General features: G+C 36.9%; 1 protein-coding gene across 1 annotated transcript in view; it reads left to right on the plus strand.

Annotated features, from left to right (window-relative positions):
- The window catches only part of CASK (calcium/calmodulin dependent serine protein kinase), a 357555-nt gene that overhangs the window by 47737 nt on the left and 282376 nt on the right, over window positions 1-27442 (plus strand). The window contains exon 2 of the mRNA XM_059385265.1: window positions 15024-15136. Within this exon, the coding sequence (XP_059241248.1) occupies window positions 15024-15136 (113 nt within the window). The remainder of the gene's footprint in view (window positions 1-15023; window positions 15137-27442) is intronic.

Below are 27442 nucleotides of genomic sequence, written 5' to 3' on the forward strand. Positions count from 1 at the left end.
TCAGCCCCAAGTCTTTGGAATTCTGAAGCCCATCCTCTGTTTATGCTGTGTTGGCTTTGATTCAAAGAGGAAAAAGTCTATCAAGAGTTAAAGTGTCTTCTCTTAAAGCGACTTTTCATACTTAAGGAATATTTGCAGCTGGTGTTTTTGGACCTGTAGGTTGTTTGGGCATGCCAAAAGGAAGTTGTAAGTTCATTACATAGTTTTCACGTGCAAGGATTCTGGACTAGTAGAATAATTTTTTCCCTTTTGAAATTTCAGCGGTCACTGGGTGGAGCTCCCCCAAAAATTCATATGTTAACAACATCATGTTCTTTTATGTGATCTCAACCCATCTGTTTTGTATCTGTGCTAGATATTCTGCATGCTTCATTCCTTTTTTTTTTTCTTTAATGGCCGCTATGAAATAAAGGATTTGGTTAAGGGACAGTAAATGGTAATTACATATATATTGATTTTTAATGGGTGGATTATTAGTCATTGGTTATAGAATGTTTCTAATTTTATCATCTCATATTATGCTTTAAGGCTTATGATTTAAGCCTGTGCTTAAAATTTAGTCTTCAATCCAGCATTAATTAGGAGCCATGGAGTTTCTTTGTCTTGTAACTCTTAATTGAGCTTATTTATTTGTAATTTCATCAAAAAAGTGATCATATGAATAAAATAAATAGTTTATTTCCATTTGGTTACATCTTGTGGTAAACTGTTACTGTGATTGAAGCTCATATTTAATCTTATCAGATTATACAAAGTAACATTTGTTTTAGTAAACTGTTTAAACATTCAAGTAAACAAAAAGCTTCAATTGATTTTGAGGTAATCATTATCACAGCTGATTTTATAAACTTTTAGGTTGCAAAGCTTTCTAAATTTTAGGAACTATGTTTGGGTCTGTGCCATTACAAAATACTGCTTTTGTAAAATGCCTCAAGTTTACAAGGCCTGTTTCAAATCATTAAAACAAAGTGCTTAAGAACAGATGTTACTACATGTTAGAAGTAAAAAAGTCTGGTTTTTGAGTTTTAATTATAATAGCATTAGAAAGATTTTGAACTGGCACACATTTCTAGTAAAACAAAAGAATGTATTTTTAAAGAATTATTTAAAAATTAACATGTTGTATGATTTTGTAACTTTTGCCTGCCTTTCAGTAATTTGCACTGACAAGTTAAAAGTTTTATTTCTACTAGAGAAGTGAAAATCTCCAAGAGATTAAAGAGCTAGAAAGCTATTAACTGTAATTTAGATGAAATAAAATATAATTATGCTAATGGGTCTTGTTTGTGCATCCTAAAATGGATTTGAGTCCATTTGTCCATCTAGAAAGCATTTGCGTCTCCACAAGCATATTGGCACCCATAGTTCTATATACTAAGAAACAGTGTGGATAAGCAAAAATCCCTGCCCTCAAAGTACTAGTTTAGTCACCTAACAGATCCTTTATTAAGAGCTGATCTTCGATTGTGCATCACCTTATTTATGGGAATTACTATGCCCCACCTTTCCTCACTTTCTATAATAGGTAGGATCAAATAATGAGATTATTAAAAACACCATTTTCCCACCAATACAGCATAACTAAAATACACCAAAGAGACTCTGGTATCTTAGATCTCCTTTTAGATTCCAGAAGACTGCCGGGGTGAGCAAATGTGCAAGTATGAATGTGTGCGCACACGTGTGTGGAGACAAGAGAAAGATACCCCTGTTCTAGTATACCTTGTCTAGCTCGGCATTCCTCAAACTGCAGAAGGATGAGAAACATCAGTTACTTGATTGAGACTAAAATTCTGAGCCAGGAGTCCTGGAAACTATAGCATGGACTTGACAAGTTTAATGACTGCTATTTTTAACTGGCTGTATTGGACTTAAAGGAACTGCATCTCATTCCTGAATTTTGAATAACATGGATTCCAAATACCAGCTAGAACAGAAGAGGTTGAAAATGTACTGACTTCCATTTCTGGGACAAGATAGTTTAGACTCCCTTATTCCTGCTCCAGCCCTATAAATACAAATATAAATACCTTGGAAATTATTTAACTGACATCAATAAAATAGTTCAGAAATAGAAAGAGGGTAGAGTAGCAGTACTTGAAGAATGACAATGTGGAGAGTTCATTTTTTAACCTCCCATTTACTTCTGGACTGGGTGTAGGAGAGACCGACTGCCCAGATCCACCAAAGGCACAGAAAACAAAAACAAAGCTTGCTTTCTCTAACCCCTTTCCCCAAGCAAGGGAAAGCTTAACAGAGACTTAGTGGGACCCCACACCTGGAGCCCAGTGGGCAGTCTGATCTGCCCAGAGTCCCAGCAAGAACAGCAAAGCCTGGGGCCCTGGTGGGTGGTCTGATCTGCCAGCAGCATCAAAGCCCTGGCCATTTCAGTCCCCCTCCCACAACTAGGCCCCAGCCGTCTGATCTGCCTACAGCAGCAACAAGAACAAAGGCCAGGCCACGGTAGCAGCTGTTACTTGTTTCCCTGCTGTCCACCCCATGGCAGAGGAGACCCAGGCCTGGGAGCTTCTGACTGCACCCCGTTCTCCTTTAAGGTCACCCAGTGAGATCAAGTACGACTACCTGCTAAAATATAAGACTCTTTGATCTAGAGTCTAATAAAGACCACAGTGTCCAAGATACTTAATAAGCACCAGGAAAGCCACAATTTGAAAGAGAAAAGGCCAATACTGCTGAGGCCAATACCGACTTTGAATCAGATATTGGAATTATTCCATGGGAGTTTTAATTCAGCTGTCATAAAACTGTTCCAACAGTTGGTTACAAATTTTCTTGAAACAAATGAAAATAAAGATCTCAGCAAAGTAGAGCCAAGAGCATTACCTTATGAATCGGAGTTGGACTGTGAAAGAAACGGATCAAGAATGGTACCTTACCTTTTGGCTAAGCAACTGGAAGGAAATGTGGAGTTGGTCTTCAACTGAGATCAGGAGAAAGACTGAAAAGCGCAGGGGCTCAGTTTCCTGTGCGTTGAGGAATGTGCTAGTCCTTTTCTCTTGTCCCCTGTGCTCTCTTACAAGCCTTATTGATTAAAAGGAAATACTTAGAAAAGCACAGTTGATCCATCCCTGGGAAACTGGTTAAAAATAAGCTTTACTAACTTGCATATTCCTTGTAATATGCAGGGACTTTGCTTTCTTACCTAACTTGAAAAATTCTCCAAATGTCTGAATATTCGATTTTACTGTCTTGCCTGAACAGTTTATATCCACTTATTTTATACTCTTCTTTTCTTATTTTTTCCCCTAAAGCAGTTATTTTCCAGATCATCTCCTTCTTTAGACCTAAAAACTGATTACTACAATTATGATTCAAAACCTATTTTCTGCTGCCCTGCACTGAGCTGGGTAATTAGGTATAAATGCTTATTTCCTTTGTGTGCTTTGCCTTTTTGTTAACTGTTTTTTGGTTAAAAGACCAGAGGTTACATTATTGCCTGCTGAATATGCTTATATTAACAATTGTAAAAAGTAAATTACTTTTGGGAGTATTAATGAATAGACATTTAAATTGCATAGTTAAATCTTTTCCATCCTTTACTAAGCAAACAATTGGATTATCTCCCTCTCTGTAAGAATTTAAACAACAATTTATATGCCCTGTGGGGGTGGGAGAATATTTGTTTCAGAGAAAAGTTGGAAATCTGAATATCTCACTGCAGTTAAAACTTTGTAATTTGTAGTGTGATTATAAATATTAAAATTTAGATCACCAGTCCAGCATGCTTTCCAGGGAACACTGATGATTAATAGGTGCAGCATGGGTGATGGGAGTTGAGGATGAAGGAGAGATGCTGGTTTTCTGACTTCAAGACTTAGCTGCTGATGTGTCTTCACATTTGAATATGGGGCGGGGATGAGGGGTAAGTATTTTATATGGTGTTTGCCAGACTTGACAGAGAAACTTTTATTCCTTAAGGACTCCACAAGATGCCAATTTGGGAAACCCCAATTTAGAGTGTTAGCTAAATCCATTTTGGTTTCTGTGCTGCTATATAAACTTTACATAATCCTGTTGCAACTAAAATGAATAATAGAGAAAGGAGCATATTGCTGGCTTTGAGGTTTCTTTCGCTAATTTATGTAACTTAAATGAGATAATTTTATTTAATTCAGGATTAGGTCTAACTTGTTATGAAGATCCATAAAACATGGTTCTGAGTGAGAAGAAATTAACAGTACTCTACAGAAGTATCAGTGAAAAAACAACCTATTAACGAAGATAGTAACTTCTGGGCCCAAATAATAGCTAATGGCAGGAGACATACTATTACAGGAATAATGTAGCATTTGGAGAACTATGTTAGTGGCATATTAACAGAACACCCTCCTTTTATAAATATAATTTACAATGTAACCTCATACTGCCAGCCTTCCATAATTTTTAGTTTCAGTTTTTAAAGACTAGAGTATGCATGCAGAATTTGACAATTGTGATAATTAATTTTAGTACTAGTTATACACTAGTAGAAAGTTAGGAGCAAGTTTCCAAAAAGTTGTTTCTCTATGAAATATTTCCTTTGGGTCAGTTTCTGACATAATAGTCCCACATGTAGAAAATAACAATGGGACTGTGCAGCTCTTAATTTAAAAATGAAAATTGGGCTTTTCTCGTGCCTGCCTTGAGAGGAATGGGGAGAATCCATGTGTTCATGCCTAGGGCAGACCCTGCTAAGCACTTGGTTTTGTGTCTCTATTTCTATAACATACTATGTTCTAAGAGCTTGCCTTTAGCACTTTGTCTTTCTGGGCTTCTTGCAGTCCTTCTGAGGGGGATGTTTCTAGCAGTTCCTTTTGGAGAAATGGGATATGTTTGTGTTTTCTGGGGCTCTGTCTTCTGTCCTTTTTGGTCTATACTCTTAAGTAATCTCGTTCACATGAATGGCTTAAGTTACCTCCTGTTCACTGGTGCCTCCTTACAGAGTACAGGGATTGAGAACTTAGATCTTGGAGTTCCTTATGTTTTGGTTCCAGTCCTGACTCAGCCATTCACTTTCTGGCCCTAGAAAACCTGTCTTGGCCTCGGTTTTCCGAATCTATAAAATGGGGGGTTGTTTCTTGGCTGTTACAATAGACAAAGGAGAGAATCATGTAAAGTTCTTAGCAGCATGCTTGGCAAATGGTATGCTGTCAGTGGTGGTTGGTGTTGTCTTCATCTACATGTTGACCCCTTCCTTGAACTTCATATTCCTGTCTAATGTCCTCTGTAAATCTCTTCCTGGATAGTTCATGGAAATCCATATTTTGATTTGAATCAGTGTTTTGAAAATACCACCATGTGTCTCCTTTCTCAGTTTTCTACTAGCTCTTTGTCATGTAGCCCCTCTCATTTGATGGTATCATTATTTACTCAGTCACTGTTGCCAGAAGTCTGTAAATCATTCTTTCAGCTGCCCCCGCCCCAAGCTGGTCATTCATTACACTGTCAATGTTTTTAAACAATTGATTTGAGAGAGAGAGTGCACGTGCGATCACAGGGGAAGGGGCAGAGGCAGAGGGAGAGACAGAGTCCCAAGCAGACTCTGAACGGATCACAGCCTGACACGGGGCTCAGTCCCACAACCCAGGATCAGCATCTGAGCTGAAACCAAGAGTCGGTGTCTCAAATCGACTGCACCACCCAGGTGCCCCACTACATTGTCAGTTTAAGTATCTCTGTTACGTGTACTCTGTTGGTTTAGTGTTTATCACCTCATGCTTAGGCTAAAGTAGTAACTTCCTAACTGGCCCCATTCATTATTCAACCCATCTTCCACTCCTCTGCCTTTTTCTCTTTCTAGCTATTTCTCACCCTCTGATTTTTCAAACTAGCAATACCAAATAGCTTGTAGTATCTAGCACAAACCATGTTTTGACTTGGCTGTAGGCTATTCCACATACTTCTACTAATTTCTGGAATTTTCCCCTTTCCCTTGTTGGCCTGAAAAATGTATTTACCTTTCCAAGCCTTCCTAAGTGTTTCTGTCTTAGAGGCTTCCTCTGACCACCTTCCTTTCCACAAATAATAAATTATTGGTATTATACTGTTTTAATTCCTTGTTCTATAACATTATACTGAAATCATGTATATGTACCAACAGTAATCTGGTAAGATTAGGTGTTTCCTGAGGACAAGAATTGCTTGTCCTCAGGAACAAATAGATATTTGTTTATTTGTATTTTTACTGGTCTTATTTCCATGGGGGAAAATGAAGTAAATGAATAAAATGTGCAAATATCAATAGAATTTTTTAATGTCAGTGCTTCAATATCCAATATTCTTTTCTCCTCTTAGCATGTCTCCTTGATACATGCTCCATCATATATGAGCTAAGCAAGACTTAGAATCCATATCCTACTATGGCCCTTCAAACACATGCATGCAAGTGCACACACACACACACACATATACATATATATCAGTCAAGTTTTCCAGAACTTTTGGATTAGCAGAAATTACTATGTATACTCTACAGTCAGTCCTCTCATAAAAGTGGTGAATATATCCTGCATAGAGTAGACCAGAGAATGGTGTGCTACATAAAATCTAAAGAAAGGTCTACTAAACTTTTCACTGAACTATCAAGGTTTGACAGAGGTACTAATTATGCCAGTATAAGTACCGAGTTAGTAAATGTTAGTCTTAACTCTTTGAATTACTCAGCTTTGACAATTGAGCTAGATTTGTTCTTTTAGCTTATTGGAGAGCCACTGCCAAATTTTCAAATAAGCCTCCCCTTTCTATGTTCAAGGAACAATATGAATGATACTGAGCTTAATTCTTCGAAGTGCCAGGTCTTTAATTGTTAACATTTAGGCAATAGTTCCCGAGACTTTGATTTTAATAATTTTCCATCTCATGTATTTCTTTAGCAGTAGATATGATTAGGCAAGCTTTTTTCCTTTGGTTTAGTCACTGTACCTAAAGTAACCCAGCTTGGTATGTGTATATATAAGTATGTGTGTTGCAGGTGGGGTGGCACCAGAAGTATTAAAGAGAAAAACAAGTGTCAGAGCAACATTCCTGCCCTATCACTGCCATAAAACTATAGGAAGACAAGGAAAGCATTTCTTGACGGAATGACATATCTGAGCTCTTCTTTAAGGGCAATGACTAACAATGGAGAAATAAGAGGAAAAGACCACTATTACCTTTATTAAGTATTATTTTTATATATATTTGTGTGTCTATAGAATGTAGTTCTTAAGACTTCATTCTTACTGCTAATGTCGTTATTATTGTATTTGTAATTTATTTCCTTTATACCCAGCCACCATTTTTTTCCCTCAACTCACATCAGAACTATATAGAAAATCGTAGGAAAAGTACAGACTTAGTAAATTGGTAGAGAAATAGCTAAACGTACCATAATTTTTCAGTTTTATATACTTTTGTAAAATTGTGTGCTATGATAAGTTTATCAGTGGCTTTGCTCATTCCTAGTTTATTTTTGATCCATCATTCACCAAATACTTACCGAGGGTCTAATATATACCAGGTACTCATTGAGTGTATATTCTAAATGTAGCATAATACTACATATTATAAATATACATTACATAACTCAAATACACACGTGTTTATGTGTATGCATATGCATACATGCACACACACAGGTGATATTATTTCCCACAGCTATGTTCTATGAAGTTGCCCCAAACACTAAATGAATGCTGAACCCCTGCTCCTAGGGGCAGTACAGGGTTATGCTCCTGCGAGCTGTTGGTCACCTGTTTAACTAATCAATATATAACCTGTCTTATGTGTATTTTTGTTTGAAGATACCTTATTTCATATATATTGTTGATGGATTAACCTTCAATCAATACTAACAGCTCTGTAATTCATTCTTGAATGAAGCTCATCTCACACATGTATTTTCTCCTTAAGGCACATCACAGCCTTCTTGCACTTAGCTAGACAGCCCTTCAGCATCACATTGGAAGGCCATTTTAAACAGTGAAATGACCAACAAGAGGCACAAAGTGTAAAAAATGCACTAAATGGCAAAAAGGACACTTGCTTACAGTATGGCAACTGAAACATGAAGGCTGAGTGTCACTTTGTTCACCCTTAGCTGGTAACATCCACATCAGGCAACTCAGGTATTTCACTGTTGGGCATGTGTTTGTGAATGACTGTGAAAATACAGTGGGTATTGATTTGGGGTTACAAATAAATGTTAGTAAGTGACTTTGTAAATACTCTACAAGTAATTAGGATTGACTATATATCAACTGTGTGTTTGTGTGTGTAAATATATATATATATATATGAAATATGAATTTGTTCTTTGTCTTTATTTCCCCCATCTGTTTCTTTCCTTTTGTTAATTGGTGTTTCTTTTTCTTCATGGTTTTCCTGTATCCTTGTGGTATGATGCATAATCTGTTATAAAGCAGTGAAGCTTCTAGACCTGTGATATGGACAAGAAGTTCATACTGTTACAGTGAACCTAATTCATATTAACTTAATAACATTATAAACTTAATATTTGAGATCTAAACATTGGTTTCATTTATGTATGTCAAGTCACTTAAAATAATTTGTACAGATATGTGAACAAAATTAAGACTTTTGATTAGCAAGATCTTAGAGATATACCTCTAAGCCATTAAAAACACTTTTTAAACTATGAAATAGATGTATGGAGGATTGTATTAAGTATGTGTGTATATTAAAAGTAGTGAAATGAAAACTCATGAATCCATCATCCAGGTGATGAAAGGGAATATTTCTAAGTACCTTTAAAAGCGCTTTGTATGCCCCTTCCCGAAAACGCCCCCCCCCCCCTACTGCTATCCTGGCTTTTATATTAATCATTCCTTTTGGTTTTCTTTATAGATTGACCACCTAGCTATGTATGTCCAAAGAGTATATTATTTAGTCTTTAAAAACTAAGTAATGAGGACAAACTTAGGTATGTAAGGAAAGGGCAATATTACCAGTATTGTATGAAGATTCTCAGGAGAAGAAAAGCTGAACAGAGCCTCTTGGTCACAGTCTGGCTTCAGATACCCTGAGAGTATATAGGAGCCCTGTCTGGGAAGTCAGCTGGCAAGGTCCCAAGTAAATCCCATGACACGGGGCTCCTCACAGACAGGACACCAGTGCTATGTATGGGGGCTGGTTTACTGTTCTGCAGGGATATGATCAGGGGGCTTGGGCTGCTGTGCATTCTCCTGCTTTTCAGTCCCCTAAGACCGCCTCCAGCTCTCAGGAATATACCAACTGCTGTGGAGCAAAATGACCGTCTTCTGCTAATCCAGGCAGCAGAGAAGAGCAGGAATCTTAACAGCCCCTGGTCGGAAAAAGCCAAACAGAAGAATCTGGGCCCAGCACACCTACTTCTCCTTGTTTTGGGGTTAGGGGATCATTGGCAGTGGGAATTTTCGACAGCTCACAGTTTGGACTGGTTAACCTCTCCTGCTGTCAGCCCAAAGTCTCCCTTATACTCCTGGGGAGTATATGCATCTCCTGTGTTGGGTCTCCTCTTTGCTGTCTCTTGACATCCTTTCTGCTGATCTAGTCTCTTGTTTCGGCAAACATATCTTAAAATAACTTCTTCAGATAGTATGCATTGTGAGTAATTTATTGAGCTTTTTCATGTCTGAAAATGTCTTTGTGATTATTGATTTTTCTGACTGGATATAGAATTAAAAGTTAGAAATCTCCTCCATGATTTTGAAGTTGTTACTCCATTGTCTTCTTGCTTTTAGTATCGCCATTGAGAACTTAGAAGCCATTCTGCTTCCTGATCTTTCTGTGTGAACCATATGATCCTCCCCTCCCAGCACACCATCCTTCCTTCTACTTCTAGAAATGGAAATCACAGTGATTTTAGGTTTCACAATGGCATGTGTGGACGTGGGCCTATGATCTATTTTGTCGAGTATTTGGTGGGTCCTTTCAATTTGGGAAACTCCTGATTTAAGTTCTGGGAAATTTTCTTGGATGATTCTTTTGTGTTCTTCCACTCCATTTTTTTGTTCTTTTTGCTTTACTTTCTGGGCTATTTCCTCAAAGTTATTTTCTAGCCCTTCTATTGAGCTTTAAATTTCTTAACTTGTTTCTTTTGGGCGGGGGTGGGAGGTGGGGGGTGGGAGGTTGGGGGAACTAGGTGGTGGATATTGCAGAGGGCTCAGATTGCATGGAGCACTGGGTGTGGTGCAAAAAACAATGAATACTGTTCCGCTGACAATAAATTTTAAAAATTAATTTAAAAAAGTGCCCCTTTTTTCTTTTCTGAAAGTTCTGGTTTTGTTTCATAGTTATAATAGCTTTCTGAGGATATTCATGGTAGTCTGAAGGGTTTTTTTGTTTGTTTAGTCTTTTTTCCTTTAGGTTGCTCTTTCTGTTTTGTGACCTCTATCTTCCAAATTACAGACTATTCTCCAGATATCTTGGAAGTTTGGAGGTGTACTTATGACTAGGAATAGAGCAGTGGTTCTCAGCTGGAGCCAGTTTTTACCCCACCCCCACCCCCCCGGGGACATAGGACAATGTCTGGAGACATTTTTGGATGTCAGAACTTGGTCAGGGGTGCTGCCTGGATTGCTGTTAAGCATCCTGCAATGCAGAGATATCCTTGCCCAGTAAAGACCTATCCAGGCTTTCAAAATGTCAGTAGTGATGAGGTTGGAAATCCTGCAATAGGGGGCTGAAAGCTGATTGACAGCTCTGAACTTGTGGGTGGGGCTTGTTGAGCAATTCAAGTCATTATCTATAGGTCTTTCCTTCTGGCCTGGTCAGGTACACAACAGAAAATCTTTTCTCCTCCTGCCTGAAGGCTAAAGCTGTAGCTTCTTACAACCCCCTGTTAAGGAGAAAAGAGGTGGGGCTGTCTGTATTCAGTTTGTGTGTGATCACTCAATCCCGTAGCTTTCCATTTACTCTTACCCACTTCCTCAACTGCCTTGTGCCCCAGTTCTCAGACCCTATGTTTTACCCTTTGTAGAGCGGGTCTCTGATAAAATGATGGTAGGGCCTTTGCACGGTGGGATGGAGTGTGGGTATGGAGGGGGCCTCGGGCTCTAACTGCTGCTCTAGAGATTTCTTTCAAACCTCTTCTTTTAGCCCCTCCTTCTAGTTCCAGGGTTATCTGGTGCAGCCAGCTCAAGAGTTTCTTGAGGATTCTGGAGTATAGAATGTGTTTGGTTTATGAACTTGCTTTATTTTCTCTTTGCACTTCAGCTTTCCTGACTCTACTAAGTCAGTTACCACTACTCCACCACTGCTTTTTTGCTTCCCAAATTTGAGTATTACTACTGTCACTTCTAGTTTCAAAAGTGATAGCCCCTTTGGTATCATTTTAGTGGGGTCTGGGGAGGAAGATGAATTAGATGCATTGTGTTAAATCTGTTATCCTGGAAACCAATATGCCATATTCTAGCTTGATTTCAACCTTAATTCTAGTGTCCTTTTTTGATGTATTTACTTTTGGTATCAAAATTGTTCCTTTCCAGAGCGCCTGGGTGACTCATTTGGTTAAGCATCCGACTCTTGATTTTAGCGCAGTTCCTGATACCCTGTGTTGAGCTCCCTGCTCAGCAAGGAGTCTACTTAAGGATTCTCTCCCTCTCCCTCTTCTCTCTTTTTCTCTCTCAAATAATAAATAAATCGTTTTTTTAATTGCTCATTTCCTAGACTTAACCTTTTTTCACATAAATGAGTACCAGAGGAGAGGACCCTCTGACTGCATAGAGACACAGCTGCATTCTTTTCAGAACCATAGGCCATGGTCCAACAATATTTATTCACTTGCAACATATTCTGGTTTCATTGACCTTTTACTTAAAAACAGAATTCTAGGGCACCTGGGTGGCTCAGTGGGTTAAGCCTCTGCCTTCGGCTCAGGTCCTAGTCTCAAGAGTCCTGGGATCGAGCCCCACATCGGGCTCTCTGCTCAGTGGGGAGCCTGCTTCCCCCTTTCTCTTTGCCTGCCTCTCTGCCTACTTGTGATCTCTCTCTCTCCATCAAATAAATAAAATCTTAAAAAAAAAAAAAAACCAGAATTCTGCAAGATGCCACCTGCCTCAGATGGAACTTTCTGCCACAATCCTAATCGAAAATCATTCTAAAAGTTGAAGAGGGGGGACACCTGGGTGGCTCAGTTGGTTAGGCAGCTGCCTTCGGCTCAGGTCATGATCCCAGCGTCCTGGGATCGAGTCCCACGTCGGGCTCCTTGCTCAGCGGGGAGCCTGCTTCTCCCTCTGCCTCTGCCTGCCATTCTGTCTGCCTGTGCTTGCTCTCTCCCCTTCTCTCTCTCTGATAAATAAATAAAATCCTTAAAAATAAATAAATAAATAAATAAATAAATAAATAAATAAATAAAAGTTGAAGAGGGAACATCTATTTTATCAAATCTGAAGTGCTATCAATTATCTTATTTCATCTTGATTAACATGCTGGCCAGAATTAGTAGAAATAAGAGAAAGATAATAGCTTATGATGGTGGCTTACTACTATCTGTCAATATTTTCCTCCACATAAATACTCGAGAACCATCTGTACCATAGGATACCCCCCTCCCCCGGAAAAAAAACCACGTATGGGTGAAATTTCAAGCATGGAAGAGTTTTGGCCAGATGAATGGCCAGACTTAGGCCCTCTGAATTTTTGCTGTTCCTTAAAATATCATTCAAGTATAATAAATGTAAAACAATTACTGTACTACACATACTTTATTACACCCTCTTTTTTGAAGATGGGAAACCAAGCCAGAATATTCAGAGTATTACTTGCCCATTTTCAACCTATCAACCAAATAATGGTACTCAAATCCTGTATACCCCTTTAAATTTTTATCAATTTCCACTGAGCATCTGGTTGATGGATTAAATCATAAGAAAAACTTAAGGTATATTTCAGTGTCTTTTTGTGTACTAAATTTGATTCACTTTTGCTAACTTCTTGGGTGCCATTGAAACGCCTTACTTTTTGACCTGTCTTCAGGTCATCAGTAGTTAATAAACTCTTTTTCCTTGCTTCACATTATAGAATTAGCCTAAAGAATTGAGGATTGGGTTTGACTTTTATTCATAGACTTAAATGCCTCTCCCCCCCACCCCCAAATTCCCTTTTCTCTCCTTTTTCTGTAGCTTTCTTCATTTTACTATTACTAAAAGGGCAGGGAGAGACGCTATGCTTTTCTTCCTCACCTTGCATCAAACAGGAAAAAGTTAAAAATTGACTCTGTTGTCCACAAATAATCCTGCATATGGATCTTGGAAATTTTCTAAAAGATGTAGTGAATTGAAGCACACTATAGGAATGTATATATAAATAGAATCCCAAGGGCTTATATATGGACAAAAACAAATTACAATAAGCATTTCCTGAAATTGCTTGCTGTTGTCAGGATAAGTAGTCACAAGTAAGACATCCAGATTGAGAATGAAAACGTTTGTGGGAGTCCTGTCTCACTTTGTTGTATTGTCTTCTCTTAGAGCAAAATCTTTGAGCAGTTTGGAGTGGTTTTTGAAAAGGTCCTCTTTCTTCAGAGTTCTGAAAGGCACATTATTACCACTTTTCTTCCTTCCAGTTGAGCTTTGTTAGGTTGCTTGAAGAGAGAGATTTGAGGCTGTGGTGTAATAGATGTCCAGATGATGGCACAGTGAAATCAACTAATTCATATGATGTTAGAGAAATGTTTAAGTCTGGGTTAGGTTATATTTTTTTTTCTTGTCCCCTTATTGAGAGAAAGACAAACTCTTTTAAGGCAAGCAGGATCACAAGTGCCCCAATGTAAATGAAGAACTTACCTGCTGATTGACCATGGGCATCCACATGTACTGTTTTTACCTGTAAAAGCTAATGAGGGTGTTACTTTTCCTGGTGGGAGGGATATACCTGTGTATACATGTACATGTATTTAATGACTTAAACTAAACTTGCTTTCAGATAAATTGCTACAGTATATTGCTATTATGTTCTGTATTATTCAGTAGTCAATTCAAGCATGTCCATATACAATTCAATCTTTGGATTATCTTTGGTTCAGATACTTACTTGATAACTATTAATCGCAAGGAACTGTGTGTACTCATGTGTGTGTGTATGTAATGCATGGGCCTGGGCATTGGTGTTTTAATCAATCATCCCAGTGAATTCAATTGTATGGCCAGTATTAAAAGCCACCAGTTTAGGGAGAGAACTGGGTGACTCAGATGAGTAGCCCAGTGGCTCTTCTGGCAGAAAGTACTTCCTTTTCTATGGTAATTTAGAACAATTCCAATTTGAAACTTAAGGAAGATGTATTTCTCTGTCATGTCTTGTGAGACTGGAGAGGCTCTTGGAGGCAAAATCATGCAGGGCTTTCTCTTTGTGAAGTGCCTCTTCGAGTATTTTGGCCAGACTTTACTGGGGTATATTTTCCTATTTGGGAATTATTTATGTGTTTTGGTTCTTAGCTAAATATGTGCATTGAAAATACCTTCTTTCCTGTGGGATTTTGAGCAGAAATATAAGATCAGATTTCCATTTTTAAAACATGACTCCAAGAATGAGTGGGAGAAGCAAGTTATTCAGCAGTCCTGGTAGACGATGGTAGTAGCTTAGATCTGGGTATGTTACATGGAGAGAGGTGGAGAGGATTGAGAGAGAGTTGAAAGTCAGTGGCCTTGTTAATGAAGATTGGGTAGGTAGTAGGTGAGGTGAAAGTGGAAGGGGTCAAGAATGACTTCAGTTACTGCTTCAAAAGGTAAAAGCTGTGTGTACTGCCACTGTGATTTCTTACTCTAAGATGTTGATAATATATGTAGAATATTACAAAAATTATTTGCCTTGAGTATAAGAATAATAAGAATTTTCATAAGTCATTTCTAAATACAGATTTGCTTTCTTTTCTGGTTTAATAACATGAATTATTTACCTCATGGATTGTAGAAAAACATGTTCAAAATTGTTGTACTTAAATTTGATCCTAAACTACAGCCATAGTAGACACTGAAACATCAGTAAGATGTTGATGGGGACATTAATTAAAAGCAATGAATTAAACTTGGCCTTTTTCTTTTTTAAAGGGGTCCCTTCAGTGTTGTACGACGATGTATCAACAGAGAAACTGGGCAGCAATTTGCTGTAAAAATTGTTGATGTAGCCAAGTTCACATCAAGTCCAGGGTTAAGTACAGAAGGTAAGAGATGGATTTCAAGTAAGTTATTTGATGTCTGGCTTTATTTCATCTCCAAAATCCATTTATCAACCTAACTTTCATCTGGGGGTGGGGAAGTGGTGGGTTTAATGTAGTGGGAAGTGGGTGGAGACAGTTTAAATTTCATTCTAGTTTGTCAGTTTTAGAACATGGTATTTGAAAGATAGCTAGAGTAATTTACAGTTATAGAAACACATTGCTCTAGGCCTATTGTTTTTGACCAGGAAGAAGTGAAATCTAGATATCTATTTATAAGGTTTAATTTTGAGTCCTGTGGTATGGAAGATGGGATGGGAAGGGAGGGAGGGGAAATAATGGCAAAGATGTGATCATTGCAGTTCAAAAGAAACTAGGATGAATTCCCTCCAAATCCATAACTTACCACCTTTACAATCATGGTCTAATAGTACTAAAGGCTCCTATATCCCATTTGGCTTAAGTCACTTAGAGTGCATAAGTTCAATTGGAAAGATCAGTACGGTTATGATGTGCAGGACTTAAACTTTGGTTTTAAGACATTGATATGGTTAATCATATTTATATGTAAATGTTTTTAAACAGTAGGTAAACATTTTAAAGTTACTTATTTTTTATATAGTTATTTTTTATATCATCCTTGCTTCACCTGGCCACAGTTCCAGTGTGCTCCTACTTCAGCTGGTACAATTGATTGTATTTATTTTTCTAATTATCCTGTCTTCCAAATACAGGCTATTTAACAGTGCAGTAAAAGCTACCCTCCTACAGTCTCCCCCCCCCCCCCCCGCCAGGAACAATGCAATTGGTCACTGAAGTTGGAAAACCTAAGGCAGAGTAGCCTATTTATATTTTATCCAGTTATCCTGACTGTGGAAAGTAGAATTCCACCTTCCGTGTGCTCCAAGTTAATCTGTTTCTGTAGATCTTTTTTCAGGATCCCTGCTTTTAAATACTTTTTTAACCCTTTGAATTATTATTATTATTATTATCCATATACTGATTATAGAAGAGTCTTAGAAGTTGTTACTCACAAAAAGCACTGATTTTTTTTAAGTGCTTTAATCCTTAAAATGTTATGGTAAGATTCAGAGGTTTTAGATCTCATGGTTTCATTCTCTGGAATTGGCTATTATTACTTTTTAATATGAATTATTTTATGAATTTAGCAGAATTTAAAATTTACTTCCAAGCAGGCTTTGCAACTTAATTATGTTTCCTAAAACTTAGCTGGATTTAAGTTTAATATACTGTATGTGATTTTGTTTACCTCAGTTGTCAATGAATAAAACCTTCCTAGGTCTTGAACATAGTTTATTAAACCTATACATGTGTTGAATCTTTCTCTTAATGTTTTGTTACTGTTGATATGGTTAGAGTCTAGTTTAAAATCACAAGTCTAAATCAGTTACTCAATATACCAATTTTATATTGATTTAGCTCATTGTTATATCTAATTCTGAATCTCTTCAGGCTAAAGACATTTTTAGGGAGGCAATTGATTACTTTCTCAGTTTGCTGAGATTGTTTATTGACAGATTTCTTCAGCAAGGGATCTCTGGCACTATAGACTCCAGCTTCCAGGCTGACCCTTTTTTTTTCCCATTTTTACCTACTTAGGGAGTCAAATGCCAAACTTAACAAAAAAGAGGTGGGGGTGGGACGGGGAGGGTTGGGATGTAATCCATGTCTCAGAGTTTGTCTTGTCTTTACCTAATATATGGGAGCCTGTCACTGAAATTGTAGTTCATTCCTTCATTGTTTTGGCATTGCTTTTGCTATATAAATGTCTTCAAGTCCAGTTCTGAAGACAAGGCCAGGTCATTTCATTTATCCTATAGAAGGGCCACATCCTATAGATAGTAAATGATAGCAGTTGAATTCTGATTATTACTTATGATTTTATCTAGTTCTGATAAGAGTTTATTGCTACTCAAATGAGAATGTGCCATTTGTCCTTTATATAGTCTATATAATGGCCCCGAAATGTAGTTTTCCTGTCTTCTTCGGCACAGTGACGAAGAAGCAAAATCAAAATTCCATTACTCACCCACCTTTCCTTTCTTTCCTTCCCTTTCTTTCTTTCTTTCTTTCCCCCTTCCTTTCTGCCCTTCCTTCCCTCCAGGGGTGCTCCCATATCCTCTTACTGTTCATGCTTACACTATCTTACTTTAACCTGGACACATCTTAAGATATATATAATAAATATTTTATTTATAAAGTCTCTGGCTAATTTCCCCTTCCCAATGTCTGTTAACTTGTTTCCAGTCACTGACGGCAAAACATCTTAACCCTTTTGCCCTTCCAGTCCATTTACTAACTGTTAGGGTCCAAATATGACCTCATTCATGGCTAAGTGTAGGAGATGCTATATTAAGAAAAAACATATTATGAAGTGAAATTTAACACGGTAAAAAGACATCCATAAGTTTAAATATCTAGAAATAGCTGTATTTACTGTTACATTCTCTTCTAATTAGGCCTCTCAAGCGATACATACATAATTTAAAATCTGTTTTATTCTTTATCCTTTTTCCACTTTTTAAATTTATTTTTTATTTAAATTTTGCTTAGTTGACATATAGTGTAGTATTGTTTCTAGAGTAGAATTCAGTGATTCATCACTTCCATTTTATTTTTTAATTTTTGTCTTTGTGGTTTATTTGGCCTTGTCATTGCCTCAATATTTTTTCCTGTTTTAGTGCATTTGTATTCAAACACTTTATTGAGTAAAATGGGTTTTGTAAAGGGTTACCTGAGGTCCTAACATATGCTCTTTACTTCGACAGATTATTATAATATGAAGACATATACAAAGAGCACCCACTTTTAAAGATTTTCTTTATTTATTTGAGAGAGAGAATGAGAGATAGCATGAGAGGGGAAAAGGTCAGAGGGAATAATAGACTCCCCATGGAGCTGGGAGCCTGTCATGGGACTCGATTCGGGGACTCCCAGATCATGACCTGAGCGGAAGGCAGTTGCTTAACCAACTGAGCCACCCAGGTGCCCAAGAGCACCTACTTTTAAGAGGCTTACAGTTAAAGAGTCTTCAATCATTGTTTTAATAAGAACATGTAATAAATACAAAATACATAATTTACAAAGCAGCTTTTGAAATGAAATACTATGTATTAGTTTGAGACCACTTTTATGTTTTAATATTCGAAATTCTTGATGCTCCACTGGAGATGTAATTATTTGAATATCTGTTTTCTATTTTTCCCATTAAAATCTATTTTTTTTCAGTAGCGGTTCTTAATTTACAGGTTATAGGATATCCAAGAACCCTTTAAATTGTAAGCTCAATTATAAATACATGTTCATTTTCTTAGGAAGGAAATCCGTAGCTTTTATTAGATTCCTAAAAAGCCATATTATTCCTAACTGGTTGAATTTCTTCTTTCACATGTATGAAAAAATGAAATTGATGCCCATGAACATGAGATGAATAGCAAGTTTTTATTAAATGAAAGCTGGCTGAATTTATATTAGGATATTACTTCTGATCAGAGGATATTTTCATACATACATACACAGCCTCCATTAATGAAATTCCTTGATGAATATCTTAAAACTTTTAATGAGTGCACATTTTATCTCTTATATCTCTTTATCCCTACTAAACCACTAATTAAATTTGACTTTTTTGTTTTAAAAATAGGTATCAAAATTAACTTGGGCAATTGTTATAAGGAAATTTTAAGGAACATAAGATATATAGAAATGGAAATTGAATTGACAGTTCTGAAATCTTGAAGGGACTCAGTTCTTTATGATTCAATTTTAAAAGTTTAAAAAGGCAGTTTTTATTTTGGAAGAAGATTGTCTTCTAGAAAGAATATAGATTGGGTCCCAATTTACCTAGCCTTTAAGAATATCTCATTCTGAAAGTCCCAGATAGCAGATGATGTCAGCAAAATTGGAGGAGTAAGGGCCTTTGACAGTTCTCCTCTCCATAAAAGCAAGGGGAAAACTGGCAAAAATAGAATCAACTTTTTCAGAACTCTGGAAATTAACCAAAGGTTTGCAGCTATGCAGGAAGAATTTATTCAGGAAAAACCACTGATTCTTGCTAAGAACAGTGAGCTTTGTGGCAATGAGCTTACCTCATTCCCACCTTCCTCTCTCTAGTTCCATGGTAACCCTGAAAAAAAGAGTTCACAATTATGGTGCAAACCAGGAGGTAGGCAGTCTCCAAAGGAGGCAGAACAGGGATGAAGTTCCTTGAAAGCCTCATGCCTATGAAACTGTCATTATCTGACCTGTCTGGTAGTTCCCTCGAAGGGACACCACTCTTTATTTGGTCTGACTCAGAGACTGCCTTCTGCAAAATAACTTTTGCCTGGGGGCATTTGTTGAAAATTTTTAAAGGCAGTTTAATTTCATAGCTACCTGAAGTCGTAGAGTAACAGTTGGGGCAAACAAAAAGCTAACCTAAAAGCTTAAAAAGAAAAACTGGATATTGAGAGGTCTGTAGGAGCTCTGAAAAAAACAAACATATCTTTGGGAATCAAGGAAGCCATGCACATACATAGGACTGTGTACATGCCCAGAAAAGACCTAACAAGGCCTTAAGCTCTGAACTCTGACCAACTTTGAGGGTTTGCCAGTAGGAATTGAATGCTAAGGCAGAGTTATCAACTCCCTGAGGGTTGAAAGTATGCCCCAATGCATAGAGAGCCTCTGCCTGAGCAACAACCAAACCAACCAAGCAGAGACTTAGTGGCCACACACAACAAAGATTGCCGACTTTACAGAATTTATTCCAAAAACTTAACCAAACAAGTAAGAACAGAAACTGCCACAGTAACAACAAAACCTAGAGGAAGGGAGAGTCTAACTTCCAAAGTTGACACATTATTTAAAACACCTAGTTTTCAACAACAACAAAAAATTGAGACATACAAAGAAACATAGTAGGGCTCATTAATGAAAAAAAAAAGCAATCAATAGAAATAATCAATAGAGCAAACTGAATTGTTGGACTTACTGAAAAAATAGCTTATTTTTTTAAAGATTTTATTTATTTTACAGAATGAGAGAGCACACAAGCAGGGGAAGCAACAGAGAGAGGGAGAAGCAGGCTCCCTGATGAGAAGGGAGCCTGATGCAGGGCTCAATCCCAGGACCCTGGGATCATGTCCTGAGCTGAAGACAGATGCTTTACCAACTGAGCCATCCAGGTGCCCCCTAGAAAAAGAGTTTAAATCCTCTATCTTAAATGTGTTCAAAGAAATAAAACTGTCTAAAAAAACTAAAGGAGAATAAGAATAATTTCACCAAATAAGAAACTATCAATAAAGAGAAATTAAAAAGAGACCCAAATAGGAATTCTGGAGTAGAAAAGTGCAAAAAACCAAAACTGTTTTACTGGAGGGACTCAATGGAAGATTTGAGCAGACAACAGAGTTAGCAGTCTTGAGGATGGGTCCATTAAGATTATTTAGGCTGAGGAACAGAAAGAAAAAAAGGTTGAGCAAAATTACAAGAGCCTCAGAGACCTGTAGGACACCATCAAGCACATGAACATATGTATAACTGGAGTCCCAGAAGGAGAGGAGAGAAAGGGAGAGAATATTTGAAGAAGCAATGACCAAAATTTTCATAGATGTGAAAGATCTAAATCTACACACTCAAAAAACCCAAGCAACTCCAACTCCAAGTAGGGTAAACTCAAAGATATTTCAGAATCAAACTGTCAAAGTGACAGAAGTAACTCGTCATGTACAAGGGATCCTTAATGAGGTTAAGAGCAGACCTCTTGTCAGAAACCATGGAGACTAGAAGACAAGAGGGTAACTTATTCAAAGTGATGAAAGAGATGGTCTACCAAGAATTCCATATCCAGGAAAATAATAGCTCACAAATGAAGGTTCAAGACTTTCTCAGATAAAACTGAGAAAATTTGTCACTAGCAAACCTGGCCTACAAGAAATAGTAAAAGTAGTCCTTTAGGCTCAAAAAAAAAAAACACTGGTTAGTAACAAACTACAAGTACCAGTAAAAGTAATTGCATATGTAAACATGAAAGACAGCACACATGTATTTTTGATTTCAACTTTTTTTTCCTGATATAAGAGATCACTGCTTAAAGCAGCCGAGAACAAAGTTGGTGGACTGACTTTACTCCAGTACTTAATTTAGAGTTGAATAATCAAGACAGTGTAGTATGTATGAAAGAAAAAACAAATCAGTAGAAAAGAGAGCCTGGAAATACATACACACAAATATGGCCAGCTGATCTTTAAGTAACAAAGGCAATGGTGAAAGGATGTTCTTTTCAACAAGTAGTGCTAGTACAACTGGACATCTGGACATAGACCTTACTTTTTTTCCACAAAAATTTACTCAAAATGCTTTTCTTCTTAGAATGGGAACAAGGCAAGGCTGTTCATGCTTACCATTCTTGTTCAGCCTCGTGCTGGAAGCCATCACAATAAGGCAGGGAAAGGAAGACACAGAAGCCTATATACCAAATCCCAAGGATCTACAACAAAACTTTCAGAACTAATAAGTGAGTTCATCAACCACGTAAAATGAACAGACCAAAACCAATTATATTTGTTTTTCTATATACTTGATAAAGAACACTTAGATACCACAGTTAAAAACAGGGTGCTATTTGCAGTTGCCCAAAACAAAATGAAATTCTTAGGTATAAATCCCACGAAATATCTCTAAGCCTTGTAAAAACTATAAATCTCTGATGAAGGAACTCCAAGATCTAAATAAATGGAGAGATATACTTTCTTCATGGTTTGGATGATTCAACGAAGTAAAGATGTAATTTCTTCCCAGATTTATCTATGGATTTGCTCCAATTCCAGTTAAATTCCCAGGAGTATTTGTTGTGGGTGTGGAAAGCTTATCCTGGGCTATATATGGAAAGGCAAAAAGAATAAGAACAGAGAAAACAATTTTCAAAAGCTGTAATAAAGCAGGAGAAATCATTCCACCCCATTTGTTAAGATTTATATAGCTGTAGGTATTAATACAGTGTGGTGCTGGCAGAGGACTAGACTGCGATCAATGGAACAGATTAGATTGCTCAGAAGTAGCCCTACACCTGTACAGCCAACTGATTTCTGACAGTGGTTCAAACCCAATTCAATGAGGGAAGAATAATTTTTTAAAGATTTTATTTTAGAGAGTGAGTGAGTGGGGTAAGGAGCAGAGGGAAAGGGAAGGGGAAATAATCACAAGCAGAACCCCCAGCTGAGCATGAAGTCCAGTGTGGTCCTCAGTACAACCTTGAGACATGGTCTGAACTGAAACCGAGAGTCCAAGGCCTAACTGACTGAGCCACCGAGGTGCCACAAGAATAGTGTCACTTAACAAATGGTAATAGAACAATTGGGCATCCATTGGGCAAAAATTGAACGTCAGTCTAAATCTAACATTTTATATAAAAATTACCTCCAAGCATATCCTAGATTTGAAGGTAAAACATAAAATTATGTAACTTTGAAAAGAAAATTACCAGGAAATCATCAGGACCTAGGGTATGGATCTCTTAGACATGACACCAAATGTACAATCTATACCGCTTTGCCAGAGCCCAGGCACGTGCGCTGGGCTTCCAGGCGATCGGGGTACCAGGAGGAGGGCATGTGGCCACGGCACTGGGGGCTCAGATCTAAGCACAGCCCTAGGTCTTGGCACACAACAGAGAAGGGAATGATTGGAACTTAACTTTGCAGAGCAAGTTGTGGTTTATGATTGTTCTCTGTAGATTTCAGGGATGACAAATTCTGACGCACTCACTCTAAAATGTCTTGGTCACACACCAGATCTTGATGCCTTTCTTTTAAATGAGTTCTCTACAGAGAGGCGTTTAGCTTCTCTCAGCATATTGGTTCTTTTTGTTTGTTTGTTTTTGTTTTTTAAATTTATATCACAAGCAGATTGCCAGCATAATGGAGAGGAAACCAGATTGGATATGGACTTTTTTTTTTAAATACTTCTTCCACTGTCATGTTCATATATCCAGATGGATGTTATCCTCTCCGATGATTATCTGGCACTAATTTATAACTATTATCAGAGACTATGTAGCAATATATCTGCAGCTAGGATGCACCGTAGGCCTCTATAGATGTATGTGCACATGTAAATATAAATGAACTTACATGCCAGGTTTTACACTTCCATCTCTAAAAGAGAGCAAAAAGCCCCCAAACTGGCCTTGTCCTAAGTGGATGTTAAGTGTTGCTTCTCTCTGCATTCTATGCCTTCCCCTTAATTGATGACTAAGTTGGTGGAAAATGGCTTGGTTTTATTCATGTTGTTTTTTGTTCTCAACTTTAAAAGTAATCTACCTCTGAAAATGTGTAGTTCGATGCTTGTTTGGTGAATTTGTGCCACTTTAACCCTTTCACAACCATTCCCATTTTGTTACGTTTCTGTTATGGGGAGTTTATGTTGAAATGTACAAAGCATTTATAGCAGTTTAAAAATAAAATATTTAAAATTTTAAAAAAATAAAGATAATGAGAAGAAATCCAACAGTAAAATAAATTAATTTAAAAAAATCCAATTATCCAGTAAAAACATGAACATTTTCCAACTACCCAGGTAAAAAACATGAACTTTTTCTAGAAATGGATTGTACAAGTTTGTACCAAGCACGTGCAAATAATGTTCAACATCTTTAGTTATTAGGGAAATACAAATTTAAACCACAACAAGATATTAGAACAGTTGTAATAAAAAATAATACTGTGTCCTGGCAAAAATGTGGAGAAACTGGATATTTTATACATTGTTGATGGAAATATACAAAATAAAGTCACTCTGGAAAATAGTCTAACAATTTCTTTGAAAAACTAAATATAGACTTACTGAACAATTCAACAGTTGTACTCCAGGGAAGTGTACATCTCAGAGAAAGGAAAACCTATGTTCACACGAAGACCTGCAACCAAGTTTTCATAGCAGTTCTATTTGAAATGGGTAAAATTTAGAAAGAACTAAAATATCCTCCAGTGGATAAATGGTTAAACAAATTGAGTTACATCCATACCATGGAATGACTATATAGCAAAAAAAAAAAAAAAACAAACAAAAAAAACCACACAAAACCTGTTGATGCATGCAACTACTTGGGTAGATCTCAAGGGAATTATGCTATGTTTAAAAAAAAAAACTTTCTAAAAGTTGATATACCATATGATTTCCTTTATATACATTTTGAAGTAATAAAATTATACAACTGGACAACAGATTAGTGATTGTCAAGTACTAAGGATCACAAACTTTTTGTGAGAAGCATGAGAGAAGGGGAGGCAGGTATGACTCTGAAGGGCTAGTATGTTAGGATTGTTGCGGGGGATCTTTGTGAACATTTCTTTACTTCTGTCGTGATAGTGACTACATGAACTTACACATGGTGATAAAATTGAATAGCTCTACATACACACAGGTCCATGTGAAACTGGTGGAATCTGAATAAGGTCTGTCGATTGTACCGTCAGTCTCCTGGTGTTGACCCTGTACTATAGTAAGTTACAGAAGGTATTAACATCAGACGTCCTGGGGAGGAAAAATTTTCCGATACCCTTAAGATTTCCTCCAGTTGCTCTGTGAATTATGTTGACATGAGACAGATTAACAGGGGAATATCAAGTTTAATTACCTATGTACAGGAAATCTGCATAAACATGAGATTTCAAAGACAGGCAAAATGAGGTATATATGTCATTCTGGACTTAAGGAAAAGGGGGTATGAATCTGGTACTTCAAAGCGGAGGAAGGCAATTCACAGGAAAATGGAAAGAGTAAGTGTTTGGTAAGCAAATGTTTGCTGGGTCATCTAGAAACAGTGGAATAGGTTGCTGTCTACCGTACCTAGTTCATATTATCCTGTAGTTATCTATGGTGACAGCTTTCTCATGGAGCAGGTCCTCTAATTTTTTTTTTTTTAGACCATTTAGAGAGAAGGCAAAAAAAAAAAAAAAGAAGATAAAACAAACTTGTTAAGTCTTCTGTTTCTTAAAAATAATCAGCCTAGGAGCGCCTTGGTGGCTCAGTCAGTTAAGTATCTGCCTTCAGCTCAGGTCTTGATCCCAGGGTCCTGGGATCGAGTCCTACATCGGCCTCCTTGCTCAGAGGGGAGCCTGCTTCTCCCTCTGCTGCTCTCCCTGCTTGTACTCTCTCTCTGTCAAATATATATTTTTTTAAATCTTAAAAAGCAATAACCAGCCTAGGAGAATATAAATGACATAAAATAGTCTCCAAATTTTATTGTTATTTACAAGACAGGTGCTTTAACCAACTAAGCCATAACCTTTATTATTATTTAAATGAAAGAAATTCACAGTATAATATTCTGTATTATGTTAAGTAGAAAAGAAACCGGCACAAAGAACTAGAAGGATCCATATCAATATGCTATGAGTGGTTACTTCTAAAAACCACCTAAATGTCCAGGGGTAAAAATGATCTCCAGGATATTTCTTCTTTTAAAAGCAAGCAGCCTAATATAATCCACATACCAAAAAACCTTTCTGGGGTGGCAAATTTTGTTCCCCGACATGGGAAACTGATTTAAAGGTATGTAGAATGTCTGTGCTATTTTTGTACTTTTTATTAATGAACAATTATTTTAAGATAAATAACTTTTAAAAATTTCCTCCTAATCAGTGCATTCATCCACAAAATGGGTAATTTGCCCATGAAGATTTGGACATATAGGTGAAAATATTTTAACTTCAGGTTTTGATTTCCAAATAATCTAAATTGTTCTGTATAGGCAAACTCCGACTAATGTAACTGATCGCATAATCAAAAACTGTCACTTGTTTTCCGCAGGAAAAATGAATATTTAATAGATTTAATTTACATAGTGAATTTATGTTCGTTATGTAGAATAATTACTGGTCTAGTTAATAAATCTCCATCTCTTCCTTTTGCATGCAGAAATTGTTTGCCAAAACCTTTTCTTTGCTTTTGCATTTTCTTAATGTCACTGTTTCTTCCACTGTTTTGCAATTGAAATGGTTAGAAATAATCTAGCAAATTCCAGGCTTATACTTATGTTTTATTTTGCCATATTAAATACCATAAAATGGGATTCTTGAGGAGCTTGATCATGTGTTTTTAAATCCTGACCACAGATTTAATATATCAAATTCAATAAATATTTGAAATGGAAAGACCCATTGTTTCAAACATTAATGAATTATCCTTTATGTGCCATGTCATAGACATGTGAAAAATATTAATTTAACTTTGAGTTATCATGTCACAATTATCTGAGCACTGATATTAATAGTCATAGACTCTTATGGTTGATGGGAATCCTTAAACTTGGCTAGTATTTTAAAAATCATGTTTGTTAATAGTGGTTCTATGGGGACAATAGGGTTTTGCATTTCATGGAGTAGTTTGAGAAAAACTGCTAGAAACCATCTTTTACCTAGTGAATAATTTTCAACAAAATGCTCCCTTTTCATAACTTCTGACCCATAGTAGTCATTTAATTACTATATGGCTCACTGGGTAACATATATTGCTGAAAGGGTTTTCCCATTAAGATATTTATTTTTATTTTTTTAATTAAAAAAATTTATCTGAGAAAGAGCATACAAATTGGGGGGAAGAGGGGCAGAGGGAGAGAATCTCCAGCAGACTCCCCACTGAGTGCAGAGCCTGTTGGAGGGCTTGATCCCATGACCCATGAAATCATGACCTGAGCCTAAACCAAGAGTCAGATGTTCAATCTAATAAGCCACCCAGATGCTCCAGGTTTTTTATTTTTAAAGCATGTACATTTTATATAGAAAAATCAAGTATTTCTATAGACCTTAGGCGATAAATTGTGAGTGCTATTTTAGCAAACTGCCTCCATGGTACATCTTTGGCTGTTCTCCCTCCTGGCCTTTTTTGTGACAATATTGAATGTTTGGAGGCTGAAGAGTCAACTTTTAAAAACCCATCTGCTTTTTTAATGATTAGATCATTTTGCTATATTGTGGCAAGCATTTCTGGACTACAATATTTAAAATAAGATCTGAATTTTACAAATGTCAAGTTTATAATTGAATTGCTAATCAAATCCTGTTGGCAGTTACTGTTCTGTGAGTAAGTGCTGATGAATCTAGAGCTGAGGCAATTTATCATGACTGTTGGAAGATCAACTCTGGAAAAAGAAAATCCCACTTTCTTTCATCTTATTATTGTTTTGCCTTTTAAAAAATACAGAGAAGACTTAAGTTTGCCATCTCTGCTTCTGCAAGTATGTGGCCATTTGTTAAACTGAAATGACTTGTTCATTATAATTCCAGGTGTAAACATGGCTTGATATCACAT

This window comes from Mustela nigripes, chromosome X, assembly GCF_022355385.1.
Source record: "Mustela nigripes isolate SB6536 chromosome X, MUSNIG.SB6536, whole genome shotgun sequence".
NCBI lineage: Eukaryota > Metazoa > Chordata > Mammalia > Carnivora > Mustelidae > Mustela > Mustela nigripes.